The sequence below is a fragment of the Saimiri boliviensis genome, chromosome 21, assembly GCF_048565385.1.
Source record: "Saimiri boliviensis isolate mSaiBol1 chromosome 21, mSaiBol1.pri, whole genome shotgun sequence".
In the NCBI taxonomy this organism is placed as follows: domain Eukaryota; kingdom Metazoa; phylum Chordata; class Mammalia; order Primates; family Cebidae; genus Saimiri; species Saimiri boliviensis.
Genome location: NC_133469.1, coordinates 27,996,508 through 28,013,178, shown reverse-complemented (window position 1 = coordinate 28,013,178; position 16,671 = coordinate 27,996,508). Strand labels below are relative to the sequence as shown.

Here is a 16,671-nt window from a genome sequence, read left to right as displayed (position 1 = left end):
AGTGGGTATGCTTTTAAGGACTGGGGCACCCATCACATGCCCTCTAACGTGCTCAGCAACCAGCACGTTACAGGGAGCTCAGAGCCCAACCAAGCCAGCCACTGAGAGGCAAGGGACCTGCAAGTCAGGTGAAGAAACAGAGTCTCAGAGAGGTTGGGCACTGTGTCCAAAGTCACACAGCTAAGCGGCTGCAGAATCGTAAGACTCAATAAGGGTTCTGTTGCCCTACTCCTAGCCCAGATACTTGCTGATTCTCATTCCTGTCTGTCTGTCACACACACACCACACACACCAGCTTCCAGGGGGACGATCAAAGACCCAGAGCAGACAAGTTGCAAGACACACTTTATTCACTCTCTGGGAGGTCTGGAGGGTTCCTGGGCAGCAGCCCTGGTTCCCGGGAAGGGGGCATGGTGGGGAGGGCACTAGTTGGAGGGGTGGAAGGCGCCACGCTGGTGCCACTGCATGTCGCGGATGCGGCGAACGGACTGCACCTGGGGGTGAGGGGCCCCGAAGTCGCTGCTGTCCTTATAGTCTCCTTTCTCCAGCAGATACTGCAGCCCGCGGTAGCCGGGGTACTGGTAGCCAACCCACCTGCAGGGCCAGAGGTGAGAGGAGGGTGAACAGGGGGGACAGGGTGAGAAGCAGAGAGAGAGGCGAGGGGACAGAGACTGAGCATCCATAAGCTACTAGGAAGGGCAAAGCCTCCCAGCCACTGCCACTGCCCAGGGGCAAGTGGGACGCCCCTTCCACCCCACCCTCGCAGCACTGAGCCGCTACTTTCTTTCTTCTCTTGATGGGGAGCTCACTGCCTCCTGAAGCACATTTTGACTGAAGGCCTGGTACTGAGGTCAGGGCAAGGGGGTGATATCTTTTTTTTTTTCGAGACAGAGTCTCACTCTGTCGCCAGGGCTGGAGTGCAGTGGCGTGATCTCAGTTCACTGCTACCTCCACCTCCCGGGTTCAAGTGATCCTCCTGCCTCAGCCTCCCGAGTAACTGGATTACAGGTGCTTCCCCTACACCCAGCTGATTTTTTGTATTTTTAGTAGAGACGGGGTTTCACCATGTTGGCCAGGCTGGTCTCGAACTTCTGACGTTGTGATTCACCGGCCTCGGCCTCCCAAAGTTCTGGGATGACAGGCATGGGCCACCACATCCAGCCAGGGGTGAAATCTTAAGCTCACTGAAGCTTAGAATAAGCCAGGCCTTTGAACCATCTTCGTCCACTCCTGTCCCATCCCCAAGCTCAGCTGCAAAGCCAAAGAAGAGTTGGGGGAGGTTCCAGGGGCTACTTCATCAAAGTGGTGGTTGCTCCAGAAAATGTCACACAGGCCTGCCCTGCAAGGACCTGCCGGGCCTGTCTCTGTGGACACCTCCAGCTCTACTTTGCATTCTTATGTTCCCACATCTCTGCATTCCAGCCACCGTGGCCTTTGTAGAGTTTCTCAGAGCTACCAGGCTCCCCGCTACACACACGACAGGGCCTTTGCACATGCTGCTCTCGTGGTCTGGGATGCTCTTCCTTGGCCTCTACCCCTGCACTCCATACTGTTCCTTGAGATCTCAGCTCAATTATCTTTTCTTCAAGGAAATAGCTTAGATTCGCGTGGATGCTTAAATTATTAACAGTTGCTCCTTCTAGACTGTTGGCTACACAGGGCAGAAGCCAGATCTCTAATCTCCATCACACTGTGCACCTGATGCAACGTCTGGCATGGCAGTACTGACAAATTAAATGAATGAATGAATAAGAGAATGAATGAATGAGGGAATGAATGAGGGAATGGAAGGGAATAGGAGCACAGAACTTTGCGCTCTATTTCAGGAGTCTGACAAACCCCAAGAAGCCAGTATGCTTGGCTAAACTGTTTCTGCCGGGGGGAAAGAGCCTTACTTTCTAGCATTTGCTGATTTCTATGCTGTGGCTGCTTTCAAGCTACCAGTGCTTAGTCAACCAGTTCACACAAATTCTGAAAATGTAAGAGTCGATTCTCACAAGCTGGTATAAGCTATTTCCAGCACATCGCTGCCCAGAGCTCATCTATGGACGCCCATGGAATTCAAATTTTTTTACCATGAGAAATCCCTCATTGCTGATGGCCAAGATCAACGTGCCCAAGAAGTTTAATTCAGCAGGAAATGAAACCTCCTGTTCCCAAACTCAGGGACGTGTGCTGTCAAAGACAGCCTGGGCTGGACGTCCTGTGGCTCAGAGCTTTAAGATTCCTCAACTCACTCCTTCCCTTCTGCCTCAGCCTAATCCTCCCTCTGACACACATGTCCTGCTCACTGGAGCTGAGGTTAAGGCCAAGGTTTCTCCACTTCAGAGGCATGCCATTTCCCCAAAGGCAGCTGTAAACCACCTGTGGCTGGGGAATTCCCATTCATTTTCCAGTGGGAAGCCAGAGGTGAGCGGAGTATACTGATGTGTGCAAGATCACCAGCGTGTACAGGGCAGAGCAGGCCCCAGAGTCTCAGTTCCTGGGGCAGGGTGAGCCAGGGCTGCCAATGCACTTACGTGCCACTCTGCACCCGCACAGAGGACACCTTCTCCTGGTAGCCGTGGGCGTGGAAGCTGGGCACATCATCATCTATGATTTCCATCTTCTTCCCGGTGAAGTTGGGGTTTTCATAGAGGATGATCTTGTGCTCTTGGCTGTCCTATTGGCAGAGGATGGGGGAAAGTGAGTGTGAGGCAGGGGCCCGGGGTTGGCCTTCCCAGCCCATGCTCATGCCCCAGAGTTGGAATCAGCCTGTTCCACCCGTGACTCGCTGTCCAATGCACCCACCACGTGGCTATGACAACTGCTGTTGGATTGCAGCCATTTGTGAAGTTTCTACTAGGTCATTTTCATGTAACAGACACTCTGAGATACTACACTTCAGGGAATATTTGATTCTGAAATGTCATTTTTCCTCCTACGCCTCAAGTTTCTCTTTTATAAATGGCAGCAATGATTGACCCACCCACCCACACGTGCACACCCACACAGGCGCACACACACATACACACACAGGCACACACGCAGATGCACGCACACAGACACACAGGCACACACGCACGCACACATGCACACACACAGGCACACACGCACACACACAGGCACACACACATGCACACACAGGCACACACACAGGCACACATGCACACACAGGCACACACACAGATGCACACACACGCACACACACAGGCACACGCACACACATACACACACAGGCACACATGCACACACAGATGCACATACACAGGCACACATGCACACACACGCACACACATGAACACACACAGACACACAGCACACACGCAGGCACACACAGGCACACACACAGGCACAGGCTAATTGTGCCTCTAATTGGCACCTGAGATATTTTGATTTTCCTTCATTTCTGCATCTCTTCCCATCCTCCTGTTCCTATGACATTTTCCTTAATTATCTCATCTAATCCTTTAAACATAAAACCCTTATCCCTTAAACATAAAATTCTTTTGGCAGATAAGAAAAGTGAGGCACAGAGAGGTCTAATGACTTGCTCAAGGTCACACAGCTGGGAGTAGCACAGCCATCATATGAACCCGGGTCTGTGGGGGGCTAAGTCTAGCATTCTGCAACTTTCCAGTTAATGCTGGGAGGAACTAGACTGGGCTTAGAGGGTTTGTGAGTGTAACTGAGCAGTGACGGACCCTGCCTCCTCCTCGAGAGTTCCAACATTCACACACTAGTCAGAATCAGGACCTCGGAAGCAATAAAAACTCACACTGACACGAGTCTTGAAGAAGATTGAAACCACCTTCTCCAGCCCTGAACTCAGGATTTTAGTATTTATGATGGCTATTGGTTATTGAGCAACGACTCTGTGACAGGAGTTGCCCAACCCCAGTGGGGCACCAACCACATAAAATGTGCTCTCTGAAGCATTTTGTAGTCTTGTGATTGGAGCCCCCCTAGAGTTGTGCAGTGTGTCAACCCACAAGCTAATAAGCACGTTGGAATCTCAGGACGGTAGATACTAATATGCACATTTTACAGATGAAGAAACTGAGTCTCCGGGAAGTAAAATGGGATTTGCAAGGTCACCCAGTGAGGAGATCCCTCACCAATCAGAAGGGGCACGATGCTAGAGGGGCAGGCTCCTTCCTGGTCCCCAGACCCTCTGGCTCCAAGGTGGCAGAGAGAAAAGTAGGATGATGGGCAGAGAGAGATAGTAGAATGATGCCAGGGACTCACCACTTTGATGGGCCTCAGAGAGCTCAGGGAGTCTGTCCTCCGGCTGCTGGTCCACGAGTCCCAGCGGGGGTACTCGCCCTTCTCAAACACAAACTGCTCACCCTTGCAGTTGGCCTGTTCATAGCCCACCCAGCTGCCATGGAGACAGACAGAAAGGGGGCAGGTCAGTTCCACTCCAAGCTTCCTATGGCAGGATCTTGGCTACTCTCACTGGCCCCAGGGTTCACCCTTGCCCAGCCCAGCAAGATGTAGCAGCCCCACCCAAACCTTAGTACAGCAAACCCAGGTGCACAATGCCCTCAGTTATCCAGAACTCTGTGCTATGCTTTCTTAAACCACCTGGAATGCAGTTAAGAAATAAGAAGGCAGTCTCAATGACGGACCAGCAACAAATACCAATATATAGATGCCATACACTAGAGCCAATAGTATGCTGGTGAATGAACAGCCAACCCTCAAAAACCGGAACAAAAATTAACAGTCTTGATTTGCAGCGTTTGCCAATTTCCATGGTGTAAATGCTCCCAACGTGGCAGATTTCGAGCTATCGATATGACACAGCTGCAGGTGGAGCTGTTACCAAGCCGTGCTCTGACCGCAAAGCGTGAATTCTCTCCATAGGCTGCCAGACCCCAAAGCTCGGTCCCCAGACTGCAGACAGGAGCACGGCAAGGGTGGATTCCCCCGACTCCACAACCTGATCACTTCACCTGCCATCCCTGACCAGGGGAGACCACCCAGGTACTTACGGTCCAGCCTGCACTAGGACAGAGCCTGCCTTCTCCACACCAGTCTCCTTCAGGTTGGGGCAGGGGCCATTGAGCTCATGCGAGTGGCCCTGAAAGTTTTCCTGCTCAAAGATGATGATCTGCAACAGGAAGTGAGACTCAGACCCTCAGCATGATGAAGAGGAGCGAGAGCAGGGTGGTAGACGTGGGAGGGAGCTCAGAGAACCCAAGGATGCTGAAGGGTTCAGCCTCCAGAGGGACAAACCAAACGGAAAATCAGACAGCCCTGGCTCTGGCTGTAAGCCGCTGTGGGGCCTGGAGCCTGCGTTTCTCCTCTCTGAGTCTTCCTATTAAAATAGGAAATAAAGACAGAACCCAGGCCAGGTGTGGTGGCTCTCGCCTGTAATCCCAGCATTTTAGGAGGCTGAGTTGGAAGGATTGCTTGAGCTCAGGAGTTCCAGATCAGCCTGGGCAAGATGGCAAGACCCCACTTCTAATTTTCTTTAAAAAAAGAAAAACAAAGACAGAAACTGCCTTATGGTGTTGTTTGCTAGAAGGATTCAGGGGAGCATAATGGTTAGCACTCAGTATTTGCTCTGCTTGTGGGAGACACAGTTACGTTAATTAAGAGATATGCTCTAGATCCCATTAAGTGGTAGAGGTGAAACTGGAGCCCAGGCTTGTCTGATGCAGCTGAAATGGAAGCAGCACTTCGCAAGCCCTAACACGCATATGTAGCACCTGCGATCTGGATAAGTGCAGTTTCTGAAGGAGCAGGTCTGGGATGCAGCCCTGGATTCTGCATTTCCAATCACCTCCCAGGTGAAGCGGGTGCCACTGGCTCATGGACCAAATTAGGAGTAGCGACGTGCTGGACCACACTGTTTGAGCTTCTCCTCTTCCCATTAGAGCTGCACCAGTACCTTCAGATACAGCCCTTAACTCCACTTCACCTGTAAAACTATACACACCTGGGCCCTTTCTCCAAGCCTCCACAGAATTATCAAGTCTCCCTATGACCTCCCCCTTGAAATGCTTCTTAAGATGACTTCACTCCCCTTGTCTCACCTGGTTTCACTCATCAGCCCAAGGGAGGGGCTCACAGGATCCCCCTCAGGGAAACTGAAGCTCTGCAAAGTGAAGGGACCCACCCAACATCCCACATGCAAGCATTAACCATGAAAGGCTACTGCCCCCTTTCATGGTTCCAGTGAGAATTTTGGGGGCTGAGCTTTTCCAGCCACATTTCCCCAGCAAACTGCCTGTAGATGAAAAGATGGGCTCAGGTCAGCACACTCCCAGTGCAGGCATCTACAGAATCGACACGGTCAGCACTGGCTGGATAAACATAGCCCTCTCTCCCAGGCCTGGGATTAGCCACACAAAGAAAGGGACAGGGGTGCCCAACAGGGCTTAGAGGTGAATTCCATGGGCTCAATCCAGCCTTTACAGTCAGTGACCCAGCCGGCCACTGACTCAGCCAGAGATAGGGTCAGGAGACAAGAGCCCCGATGTGCCCTGTTAGATCCAGTTGCGCAAACCTAAAAAGCAATTCAATACTCTGGGCCTCAGCTCCCTCATCTGTAAAATGGGAAATCAAGAACATGGAAGTTCGGGGCCAGTTTATTATTACTGCCCTGGCCTGGGACACAGGGGCTTGGGGATGGTTAGCACATAGTATTTGCTCTGCTAGTGGGAGACATAATTATGTTAATTAAAAGACATGCTACACTGATCCCAAGTGACAAGTGGAAGAGCTGAAGTTGAAGCCCAGGCTTGCCTGATGCAGCTGAAATTGAAGCAGCCCTCTGCGGACTCTAGCCTGTGCACATAGCACCTGGGGTCTTGATCAAATGCAGTTTCTGAGGGAGCAGGCCTGGGGTGCCCACCTGAAGAGGGGTAGGCAGGTGAGAAAGGGCAGTTTCTCCATGCATTCGAAAGCCCAGAAGCTCAGAGGACCCAGGAGCTCAATAGCATTGTTATTATGAATCAACAGAGTGGAGGGTAAACCGTTAACACATTGTCTGATCCTTTAAGCCTGCCCCGTCCCACACAGCAGCCGTTAGTGACAATGGCTACCGAACACGGGTCATTAGCCGGTACTATCACTTAAACTGTGCTATCGTATTTTGAAAATTCAGAATGGAAAAATCATGTAAAACATCTGCCTAATGATTCTTACATTGATTATACATTAACATGACCATCTTTTGGATATACTGGGTCTCATAAAATATAATATGAAAAAGGATTTCACCTATTCCTTTTTACTTTTTATGATGTGACTACTAGAAAATTTTGCAGGACCTATGTGACTCACGCTATATGCCTAGTGAAAAGTGCTGCTTGCTTTCCTTCCAGACTCCCCGCAGCTCATTCCCACCTGAGTCTTTGTACCTGCTGTTCCTTTTGTCTGGATGATCTCATCAACCCTCACCCCCACTTTTTATTTTTCTGTAGAGATGCGATCTCATTGTGTTGCCCAGACTGGCCTCAAACTTTTGGGCTCAAGCGATCCTCCTGCCTTGGCCTTGCAAAGGCACCCCCAATTTTTACATAGCCGCTCCCTCCCTTGACCCAGGCCTCTGCTCAAAAGAGAGGTGTCTGCCTCCTCAGAGAGGCCCTCCTGGATCACCTGAGCTAACACAACCATTCCGACTCTCAGGAAGTCCTTCCCCTGGTTTACAGTTATTTGTAGCACTTCTCACTACTGGAAATCAGATATTCATTTGTTTATTTTCTGTCCTTCTGGGAAGTAAGCCCCGTAAAGGACAGATCGGGGTGAGCAGGAGAGGGGCTGCACCCTCAGGGTTCCCTACCCCAGAAGGCACCGAATCAGACAAAGGGGCCATTCCTGATGGAACCAGTGCCCAAGGCTACCAAAGTGGCGAGGCACTGGAGGGCAGCCAGGTGGGCGCTCCACGATAGAGATCTGAGGGCAGACTGGGTGTGACAAGCCTCTGATGTTGGAAGAAGATCCTGCCACCCTTGGGAGGGCAGGTGGATGAGAAATCAAAGAAGCCATTATTTGCTGGCATTAGGTGAATGCACACCTCAGGCTGGGTGTTAGTCTGAGCCTGGTTTCTGCCTCTCACAACTTTCCTATGCAATAAATCTGACCCTCCCCATTTTACAGAGACGGAACTGAGGCTCAGAGAGATCAAATAATTGGTCAGGATCACATAACAGGTGCAGAGCCCGGACTCATAGCCCACTTCCGTCTACAAATCCCATCTCTGACTGAGAATGAGGTCTGCTCCAATTTCAGGGAGCCGTATGGACAAAGGGGTGTGGGAACGCAGGTAAAAGACAGAAACTGAAGTCTCCAAAGTTGGAAGCTGGTGCTGGGAACCCCAGCATGCCAGCTATGGGCTGGGAAGGGAACCTTCAGAATCAGCCCCAAGTGTGTGGGTAGGAGAGACAGTCCCAGAGAGGGGCAGGGGTGGAGAGGAGGTACCCATGAAGAAACATGCCAAGCCCCTTTTACAGAAGGGTAACTAAGTCTGGGAGAGGAGCATTGCACGCCCCTCCTCCGAGAGGTACCCACCTTGGGGTTGAGGGACTGTGGCTTGCCCGCCTGGGTCTGGTGGTCCGAGGCCATGATGGACTGCCCTGTGCAGAACTGACCTGGAAGACACGGGAAGCAGCAGTGAGGACCTGGAGGGGCCATTGGCTTTTTCACTCTGTGGGGCCTGGGGACTGCTCCTCTCTGGCCCCAAACGTTCTCCTTTCCTTCCTGGTTTCAGCCCGTTCCAGAGCTGCGAGTCCGTAAGCAGCTACTTGAACTTAGCTTCCTTTTGTCCTTAGCTTTGTCCTTAGCTTCATTTATTTGTATCCAGGCCAGCTCCAGAAGGAGGGGAAAATGAGGTCTACTCAAAAAACGGGCGGTGATCAACTAGAGCTTAAATAGGTTCCAAGTGGGTCCCCATCAGCCAACCCCAGACAATAGATACCACGCAGAATGTAGATCGGTCAATCCCAGAACTGCTGCCTTTATGCAGAAATTTCTTAATTTAAGAAAACGGTGTGAAACAAACAAAACCTATGCGTTGCCTGTATTTGGTGGTGTGGTGGCTCCCAGTTTAGGAACTCACAATGTTTCGCGTGCACCTGCTCCTTCCCCCACCTCTTCCTGGGACTCGTCTCCCCATCCCGGTACCTGGATTTCTCTTCTCTGCCACTGGTTTTACTCCCCTACTAGTAAAATTGTCTGCTACAGAACTAATGTTACAAGAAAGGGAAGAAATGGGTGCGATGGTAGAAATCCAGACACTGTGGCAGGCAGCAAGGTAGGCCTGCCGTAGCTAGTGAGAACATCAGAAAAAACTGGAAAATTGTCAGCCTCTTCCCCTTCCTGCAGGAGGGGTGGCCAACCCCAGCTGTGTTTCCCCAAGGGTAAGAGAGGATGCCTGGCCTCCCTCTTCAGAGATAACGCCCAGCTTCCAGAAGCCCCTTCCATGTCAAAGGCCAGGACTGGATGTGTCCCAGAAGGAAGAAATTCAGTTAAGCGCCCTGGGAAAGAAACCAGCCCCCTGGGCTTGTCAGAGCGCCTGAGGTCCCACCAGCCCGCTTCCCAGTCCTGAGCGTCCGCAGGTTGAAGAAGCTCATTTGGTCCAGTTCAGGAGCTGTTCTCTGCTGCCTACCAAAATTGAGACTCTGGGCAGGTCACTTCCTCTCCCGATGCCTCAACTTCCTGTTCTGTGACATGGGGGCAGCCACGATGTCTAATAATACCTGTGAACAGGTTGTGAGAATTCAACTACCTAATGCATCAGACGGGAAGCACTCTGCCATGGTCCCAGACTCGGCATGCAGCCAATGACAGCAACTGTGGCATTATTACAGTCATTGTTACCTCGCTTCAGTGGCATTAAAATCACCTGCTGCTGGAGCGCTCACGTACCTGGGGCTGTGTCGTATCCCCTAGCGCTCCCAGAGGCTGGACATGAGTGGGCGCCCCATAATTGCAGATGTGAAGAACTGACTCACCTACCTAGAAACGATGCTGAACCGCCACTGATTTTATTCTTGCAAAACCCTCAGCTACATTGTCCTCATCAGTGGCTGGCAAAACAAGGACCCTGGTAGTCCGCTGAATATTAATAATAAAGGATGTTGCCCAGTACCATCTATGTGCCAGGCACTGTGCCGGATGAGTCACCTACCTTCTCTTGAATCCACACAACAAAGAAGGCTTTTTTTTAACCCCTCTCCCCATTTACCAGAAAAGAAAACTGAGACTGACAGCACCGAAGTCTCTGCCCAAAGTCACCTTGTCAGAAAGCGGCAGGTGTTCCCATGCTTTCCGACAGAGATGAGGGTGAGAGAAGGGGAGACAAGCAAGAGAGCCAATCTTACCAGTGACACCAGCCCCTGCGAGTGCCGTGAAGCTCGGCCAGCGGGAGGTGGCATTTATACCTTCCCCAGAAGTGCCGGTGCCAAGATGAGTGACGGCTGCGTTCCTGCGAAAAGCAGGGTGAGAATGCTGGCTTAAGCTCTCACCAAAGCTTGGGTCAGCAAATGCCCACAGACATTGTGTCTCTGCACAATAATGTCATTAGCTTTCAGATTCGGCCGCGCCAGGGCGGTCAGGCGGCTGGGCAAGGAGATGCCCGCTTTGCATGCATCAGCCGTCCGGTTGCCAGGGCCGGGGGCACACCGGGTTCACCGGTACGGTCAGTCAGGCCCCGAGGCATGGCAGACAGAGGAGAATCTCAGTGGGCTTGAGGAAGAACAGGTAAAGAAGGGTGGTTTGTTTGGCAGAGCCTGGGTTTCATTCATCTACCCATTTATTTATTCAATGAATATTTGCCGGGCATCCACTCGGCACCAAGCTCTGTTCTAGGGAAGAAGGTCAGGAAGAGGACCTACCCTAGCCTGGGCCATTCAGAAAAGCTACAGGGAGGTAGCGCATCCCTCGGGGATGGAGAAGAGGAAGCAGCCTGGGAACAGGGTGGGGAGGAAAGTTCCAAGCAGGAAGGGCCCACAGACAAGGAACCTGCAGGGTGTATTTCAAGAAGACCTGAAAACAGGTTAACATAGCGAAAGCGTGGCATGTGACAAATAGGGCCTGTGCCAGGGGGCCAAAGTGGGCAGGGGCCTGATGTGGCAGGGCCAGGGAGGCCCACTGTGGAGAGCACAGTTTATTCCCACGGCCCCTGGCTGTTTCTTTTATTCTTCTTTCTTTCTTTCTTTCTTTTGAGACAGAATCTCCTCTGACACCTAGGATGGAGTGCAGTGGTGCAATCTCGGCTCACTGCAACCTCTGCTCCCAGGTTCAAGTGATTCTCCCGCCTCAGCTTCCCTAGTAGCTGGGACTACCGGCATATGCCACCACATCCGGCTAAATTTTTACTTATTTCGTATTTTGGTAAAGGCGGGGTTTCGCCATGTTTCCCGGGGTAGTCTCGAACTCCTGAGCTCAGGCAATCCACCTGCCTTGGCCTCCTAAAGTGCTAGGATTACAGGCGTGAGCCACTACACCCGGCCCATTTCTTAACCACTGTCCTAGAGTGAGGGGCTCCTACATCCCTACCGCTGGTCCCATCACTGCCACAAGGGTGCCCAGGCTTTATTCACGTTTCTTAAGTGCACAAACCTTTGCAGCCCAGGTGGTGTCTTGATCCAATCTGAGGCTTGGAAACTGGGTCAAGTGTACCTGCTTTCCCCCGTCTCTCGTTTCCCCAAGGCACATAAGCTTGCACACACGTGTACACCCTCTACATACACACGCCCCAGCGCCCAGCTGTGCTGTTACCTTTGCAGCACTCACCAACACCTAGCCTTCTGTTACTCATTGATTTTCCATCTTTCCCATGAGAAGACAAGCACCACAAAAGCAAAGACGTTGCCCCTCTGGTTTACCATGGTATCGCCAGAGGCCAGTGCCTGACACATAGTAGGTACTTGTTTGAAAATCCCAGGGGTGCTGTAACAAAGTGTCACAAACTGAGTGGCTTAAAAACAATAGGAACTTGGAATGGAAAATGGTGTTGCAAAGATGGAAAGCAGTGTGGCTGTCTCAAAAAAAAAAAAAAAAAAAAAAAAAAAAACCCAACATAGAATTACCATATGAGCCAGCCACTCCACTTCTGCGCATGTGCCCAAAAGAATTGAAAGCAGGGAATTGAAAAGATATTTACGCACCCATGTTCATAGCAGCATTATCCACAATAGCTGAAAGATGGAAACCACCCAAATGTCCATCAACGGGTGAATGGATAAACACTATGTGGTCTATCCATACAATGGAATAGTATTCAGCCTTAAAAAGAAAGGAAATTCTGACTCCAACATGATGAGGCTTGGAAATGTTATGCAAAGTGAAATAAACCAGACACAAAAGGGACACATATTGTATGATTCCACTTACATAAGTTACCTAGAGTAGGCAGATTCATGGAGACTGGAAGTAGAATAGAGGTTACCAGGGGCTGGGAGGAGTGGGGAATGGGGAATGGGGAGTTATGGTTTAATGGATGCAGAGTTTCTGTTCAGGATGATGAAAAAGCTGGAGATGGTTAGTGGTGACGGTCCCATAACAATGCCAATCAACTGTACACTTAAAAATGGTTAAAACGCCGGGCGGGGTGGCTCAAGCCTGTAATCCCAGCACTTTGGGAAGCTGAGGCGGGTGGATCATGAGGTCAAGGGATCGAGACCATCCTGGTCAACATGGTGAAATCTCATCTCTACTAAAAATACAAAAAATTAGCTGGGCGTGGTGGCGCGTGCCTGTAATCCCAGCTACTCAGGAGGCTGAGGCAGGAGAATTGCCTGAACCCAGGAGGCGGAGGTTGCGGTGAGCCGAGATCGCGCCATTGCACTCCAGCCTGGGTAACAAGAGCGAAACTCCGTCTCAAAAAAAAAAAAAAAATGGTTAAAATGGTTAACTTTGTGTTATGCATTATTTTGCCATAAAAATGTCCGGAAAAAAGCCCAGAAGTCTATTGTTACATAATTCTGGAGGCTGAGGCTGGAGGTCTGACATCAGGGTGTCAGCAGGGCCATGCCTGCTCCAGGGGTTCTAGGTGAAGGTCCGTCCTTGTCTCTCCCAGCCTTTCGTGTCTGCTGGTAATGGCTGGTGTTTCTTGGATGGGAACTGCATCACTTTAATCACGTGGCCATCTTCTTCCCTTAGTGCATGGCTGGTTCTATGTCTACATTTCTCCTTTTTTGTTTTTTTCTGAGATGGAGTCTCACACTGTCGCCCAGGCTGGAGTGCAGTGGCGCAATCTCGGCTCCCTGCAACCTCCACCTCTGGGGATCAAGCGATTCTCCTGCCTCAGCCTTTGGAGTAGCTGGGACTACAGGCGCCCACCACCACACCCAGCTAACCCGGCTAATGTGTGTGTGTATGTGTGTGTGTGTGTGTGTTTTCAGTAGAGACGGGGTTTCACCATGTTAGTCAGGATGGTGTTAATCTCCCGACCTCGTGATCTACCTGCCTCAGCCTCCCAAAGTGCTGGGATTACAGGCGTGAGCCACCACACCTGGCCTAAATTTCTCCTTTTTAAGAGGATACCAGTCATGTTGGCTTAGGTGACTTCGTTTGGTAACTTCACCCTAGTGATTTTATTTTAAATGGATTCCTTCTGTAAAGATCCAATTGCCACATAGACGGTCACATTCTGAGGTACTGGGGGTTAGGACTTTGGAATACCTTTCATGGACACATTTCAACCCTTAATAGACCTCAGTTAATATTTACTGAATAAATGAATGCATTCAAGATCTGGCTGTGTCCTTATAAATAAGAAAGAATTCCTAATATCTGGATAGTATGAGAGCTTGGCATGAGTCAGGCACTGTCCATACTCATTCTTTTTAATTCCTTCCAACCAACTCAAGAGGTAAGTGTTGTATTTATTGATCATTCCATTTTATAAAAGAGGAAATTGAGGCTCAGAGAGACTAAGCAACTTGCCCAAGGTTGCACAGCCAGTGCGTAGTAAGGACTAGGCTTCATGGATTGAGCCATAAACTGTCTGGTTTCATTAATTCAATCCTCACAACTATCTTTGAAGTAGGTATTATTAATGTCCCCCAATACAGATTAGGAAGCCAGGGCTCCTAGAGCTTAAGTGACTTGTCCGAGGTCACACAGCCGGGAAGTGGTAGGACCAGGACTTGAATTTAGATCAGTCTGACTTCAAGACTTAACGCTCTTAACTTTTAAACTATAAAGCCTCCTGGCTGGGTGTGGTGGCTCATGCCCGTAATCCTGGCACTTTGAGAGGCCTAGGTGGGTGGATTGCCTGAGCTCACAGCAACATGGTGAAACCCCATCTCTACTAAAATACAAAAAAATTAGCTGGGCGTGGTGATGTGTGCCTGTAGTCTCAGCTACTTGGGAGGATGAAGCAGGAGAATGGCTGGAACCCGGGAGGCAGAGGTTGCAATGAGCCGAGGTAGAGCCATTGCACTCCAGCCTGGGCAACACAGCAAGACTCTGTCCTCAAAAAAAAAAAAGAACAACAAAAAAAAACTTCCTACTAAGCTCTGGGAATTTCCTGACGTTTTTCTCCTCCAGACCTCAATTTCCCCATCAGAAATGAGGTCCTTGATCCCTGCACCATGCATTAATTGGTGCAAAAGTAATTGCGGTTTTTGGCATTACTTTTGATGGCAAAAAACCACAATGACTTTTGCACCAACCTCTTATGCTCATGGAGGAAGCAGTCAGGGTTCCCAACGGCTGACAGAAGCGGCAAACCATGCTACAGAGACGTTTGACTATTTCTACTTTTACAGACAAGCAAAGCGAGGCTCAGAGAGGGGACTTTCTTGCCCAAAGTCTCACAGCCAAGAAGTGGTAGAGCTGTGATTTGAACTCAGAGATCAGGATTTGTAGACTCCAAAACCCTCAGCCTACCCTACTTCTCTTCTACCTCAGTTTCCTTCTCCTTCACACTTGTGAAGAATTAAATATCTGGGTCCATGGGCCTTAGAGTGTTTGTAATTAAATCCTTTGTAAAATGAGCCAGCCACGTGAAGCCCTCGGCAGCGGCTCTTACAAATATTACAGAACGTGCTCAGTAACGATGGCTTTCATGCTGTTCATTATTATTACATCTGTGCAGATGGCAATGTTTTTGAAGACTTTTATATTTATTTCTTTTCATTCCGTCACTCCAAGTAGGTGCCAAGACAGAGACTGTCAGCAACCTGCGTGTTTCTCTGTACTCCCTCATTATTCATTTCTGCTTCCAGCAAATGTGTCAGCTATAAACTCAGTGGGGAGTGACACAGATAGGGTCCCCACCCTGGTGCAACTTACAGCCAATAGGTTCCTAAAAATCTCAAAATGCTTTGCCATTTTTAAAAATTTAAAATAGGATCTTGCTCTGTTGCCCAGGCTGGAGTACAGCCGTGTTAATCACTCACTCAATGTAGCCTCCAAGAGCTGGGCTCAAGTGATCCTCCTGTCCCAGCCTCCCAAGTAGCTCAGACTATAGGTATATACATCCGTGCCCAGCTAATTAAAAAAAAAAATTAGGGATGGGATCCAGGTAGGTCTTGAACTCTAAGCCTCAAGTGATTCTTCTGCCTTGGCCTTCTAAAGGGCTAGAGTTCCAGTCGTGGGCCACTGCACCCAGCCAACCTTTGTTTTTTATGTGACCTGGGCAATTTTCTTGTTTAGCCAATGAGCCAGCTCATGGAGAGCTGAGCCAAGGCTCAGTCGTCTCTAGCACATAGTAGGATCTAGCACATAGTAGGTGCTCAGAAAATACGTAACTGACTGATTGAATTAATTAATGATAAAGACCCAGGGTGTCTTTTTTGGGCTTTGCCAGAAGCAGACGCTAAGACAACAGTTCAGGTGCAGATAATTTTTTCAGGACAGGATCCCAGGGAGCATCAGGAAGTAGGGAGTGGGGACATAAGCCAGAGAAAGGAAGGCAGACCTGAATGTGAGTCCTGGTCCCACCGGTTAAGAGCTGTGACACTTGGGGCAATTTGCTTCAGTTCTCCGGGCCTCAGTTTCTCTCTCTGCATTTGAGGACCACTATTGACTGTCTGTAGAGTCGAGAATACACTCTAAAACACCCAATAATGTGATTGGGGTTTAGCAGCAGCTCCACAGTGGCAGCCATTGTTACCATGGTTTCTGCAGCAACTCCTGTTGCTATTTTCGTCTGTACTTCCCTGGTGCCTTCATGTCCTTGAGGGATACATCAGAGTGCGTGGCACTCAGGGATGGCATTTCTGGGGTCAGTACTCAGGACGCAGGTCTCAGTTCTACTGCTTCTTATCTGTGAGGCTCTAGGAAGGTGATGTTGCCTCCCCGAGCCCGTTTCTTCATCTGTTAAATAAGATCATAACCACGCCTACCTCCCAATGACATTCTTAGGGTTCAATGAGATGGAGTAAGCACTGATTTATAAAGCCCGACAGGCCGGGCGTGGTGGCTCATGCCTGTAATCCGAGAACTTTGGGCGGCTAAGATGGGCAGATCATGAAGTCAGGAGTTTGAGACCAGCCTGGCCAACACGATGAAATCCCATCTCTGAAAATAAAAAAATTAGCTGGGTGTGGTGGCACGTGCCTGTAATCCCAGCTACTCAGGAGACTGAGGCAGGATAATCGCTTTAACCTGGGAGGCGGAGGTTGCGGTGAGCAGAGATCGAATCACTGCACTCCAGCCTGGGTGACAGGGTGAGACTTCATCTCAAAAAAAAAAAAAAAAAAAAAAAAAAAAAAAAAAGCATGACAG

The 16,671-nt window shown here is 50.0% G+C and overlaps 1 protein-coding gene across 2 annotated transcripts; it reads right to left on the bottom strand.

Annotated features, from left to right (window-relative positions):
• Nucleotides 1-328: 328 nt before the first annotated feature.
• Nucleotides 329-16,614, bottom strand: CRYBB2 (crystallin beta B2). Of its 2 annotated transcripts, XM_074390869.1 has the most exons (6): nucleotides 10,314-16,614; nucleotides 8,503-8,582; nucleotides 4,977-5,095; nucleotides 4,228-4,360; nucleotides 2,520-2,662; nucleotides 329-594 (listed from the first exon to the last, which is right to left on the bottom strand). In XM_074390869.1, the coding sequence occupies exons 2-6, from the start codon at nucleotides 8,554-8,556 to the stop codon at nucleotides 426-428; spliced, it is 618 nt and encodes a 205-aa protein (XP_074246970.1). In that variant the 5' UTR covers nucleotides 8,557-8,582; nucleotides 10,314-16,614; the 3' UTR covers nucleotides 329-425. The 2 variants fall into 2 exon arrangements, with proteins under 2 accessions (XP_074246970.1, XP_010347514.2); XM_010349212.3 differs by having other exon boundaries at nucleotides 341-594; nucleotides 8,503-16,614.
• Nucleotides 16,615-16,671: the final 57 nt, after the last annotated feature.

Coding starts and splice junctions, on each gene's coding strand:
- CRYBB2 (XM_010349212.3), bottom strand. CDS start 8,625: ATGGCCCCTCCAGGTCCTCACTGCTGCTTCCCGTGTCTTCCAGGTCAG. Junction 5,096..8,502: donor CACAGTCCCTCAACCCCAAG/GTGGGTACCTCT, acceptor TTCCTGTTGCAG/ATCATCATCTTTGAGCAGGA. Junction 595..2,519: donor GTGCGGGTGCAGAGTGGCAC/GTAAGTGCATTG, acceptor CTGGCCCTGCAG/GTGGGTTGGCTACCAGTACC.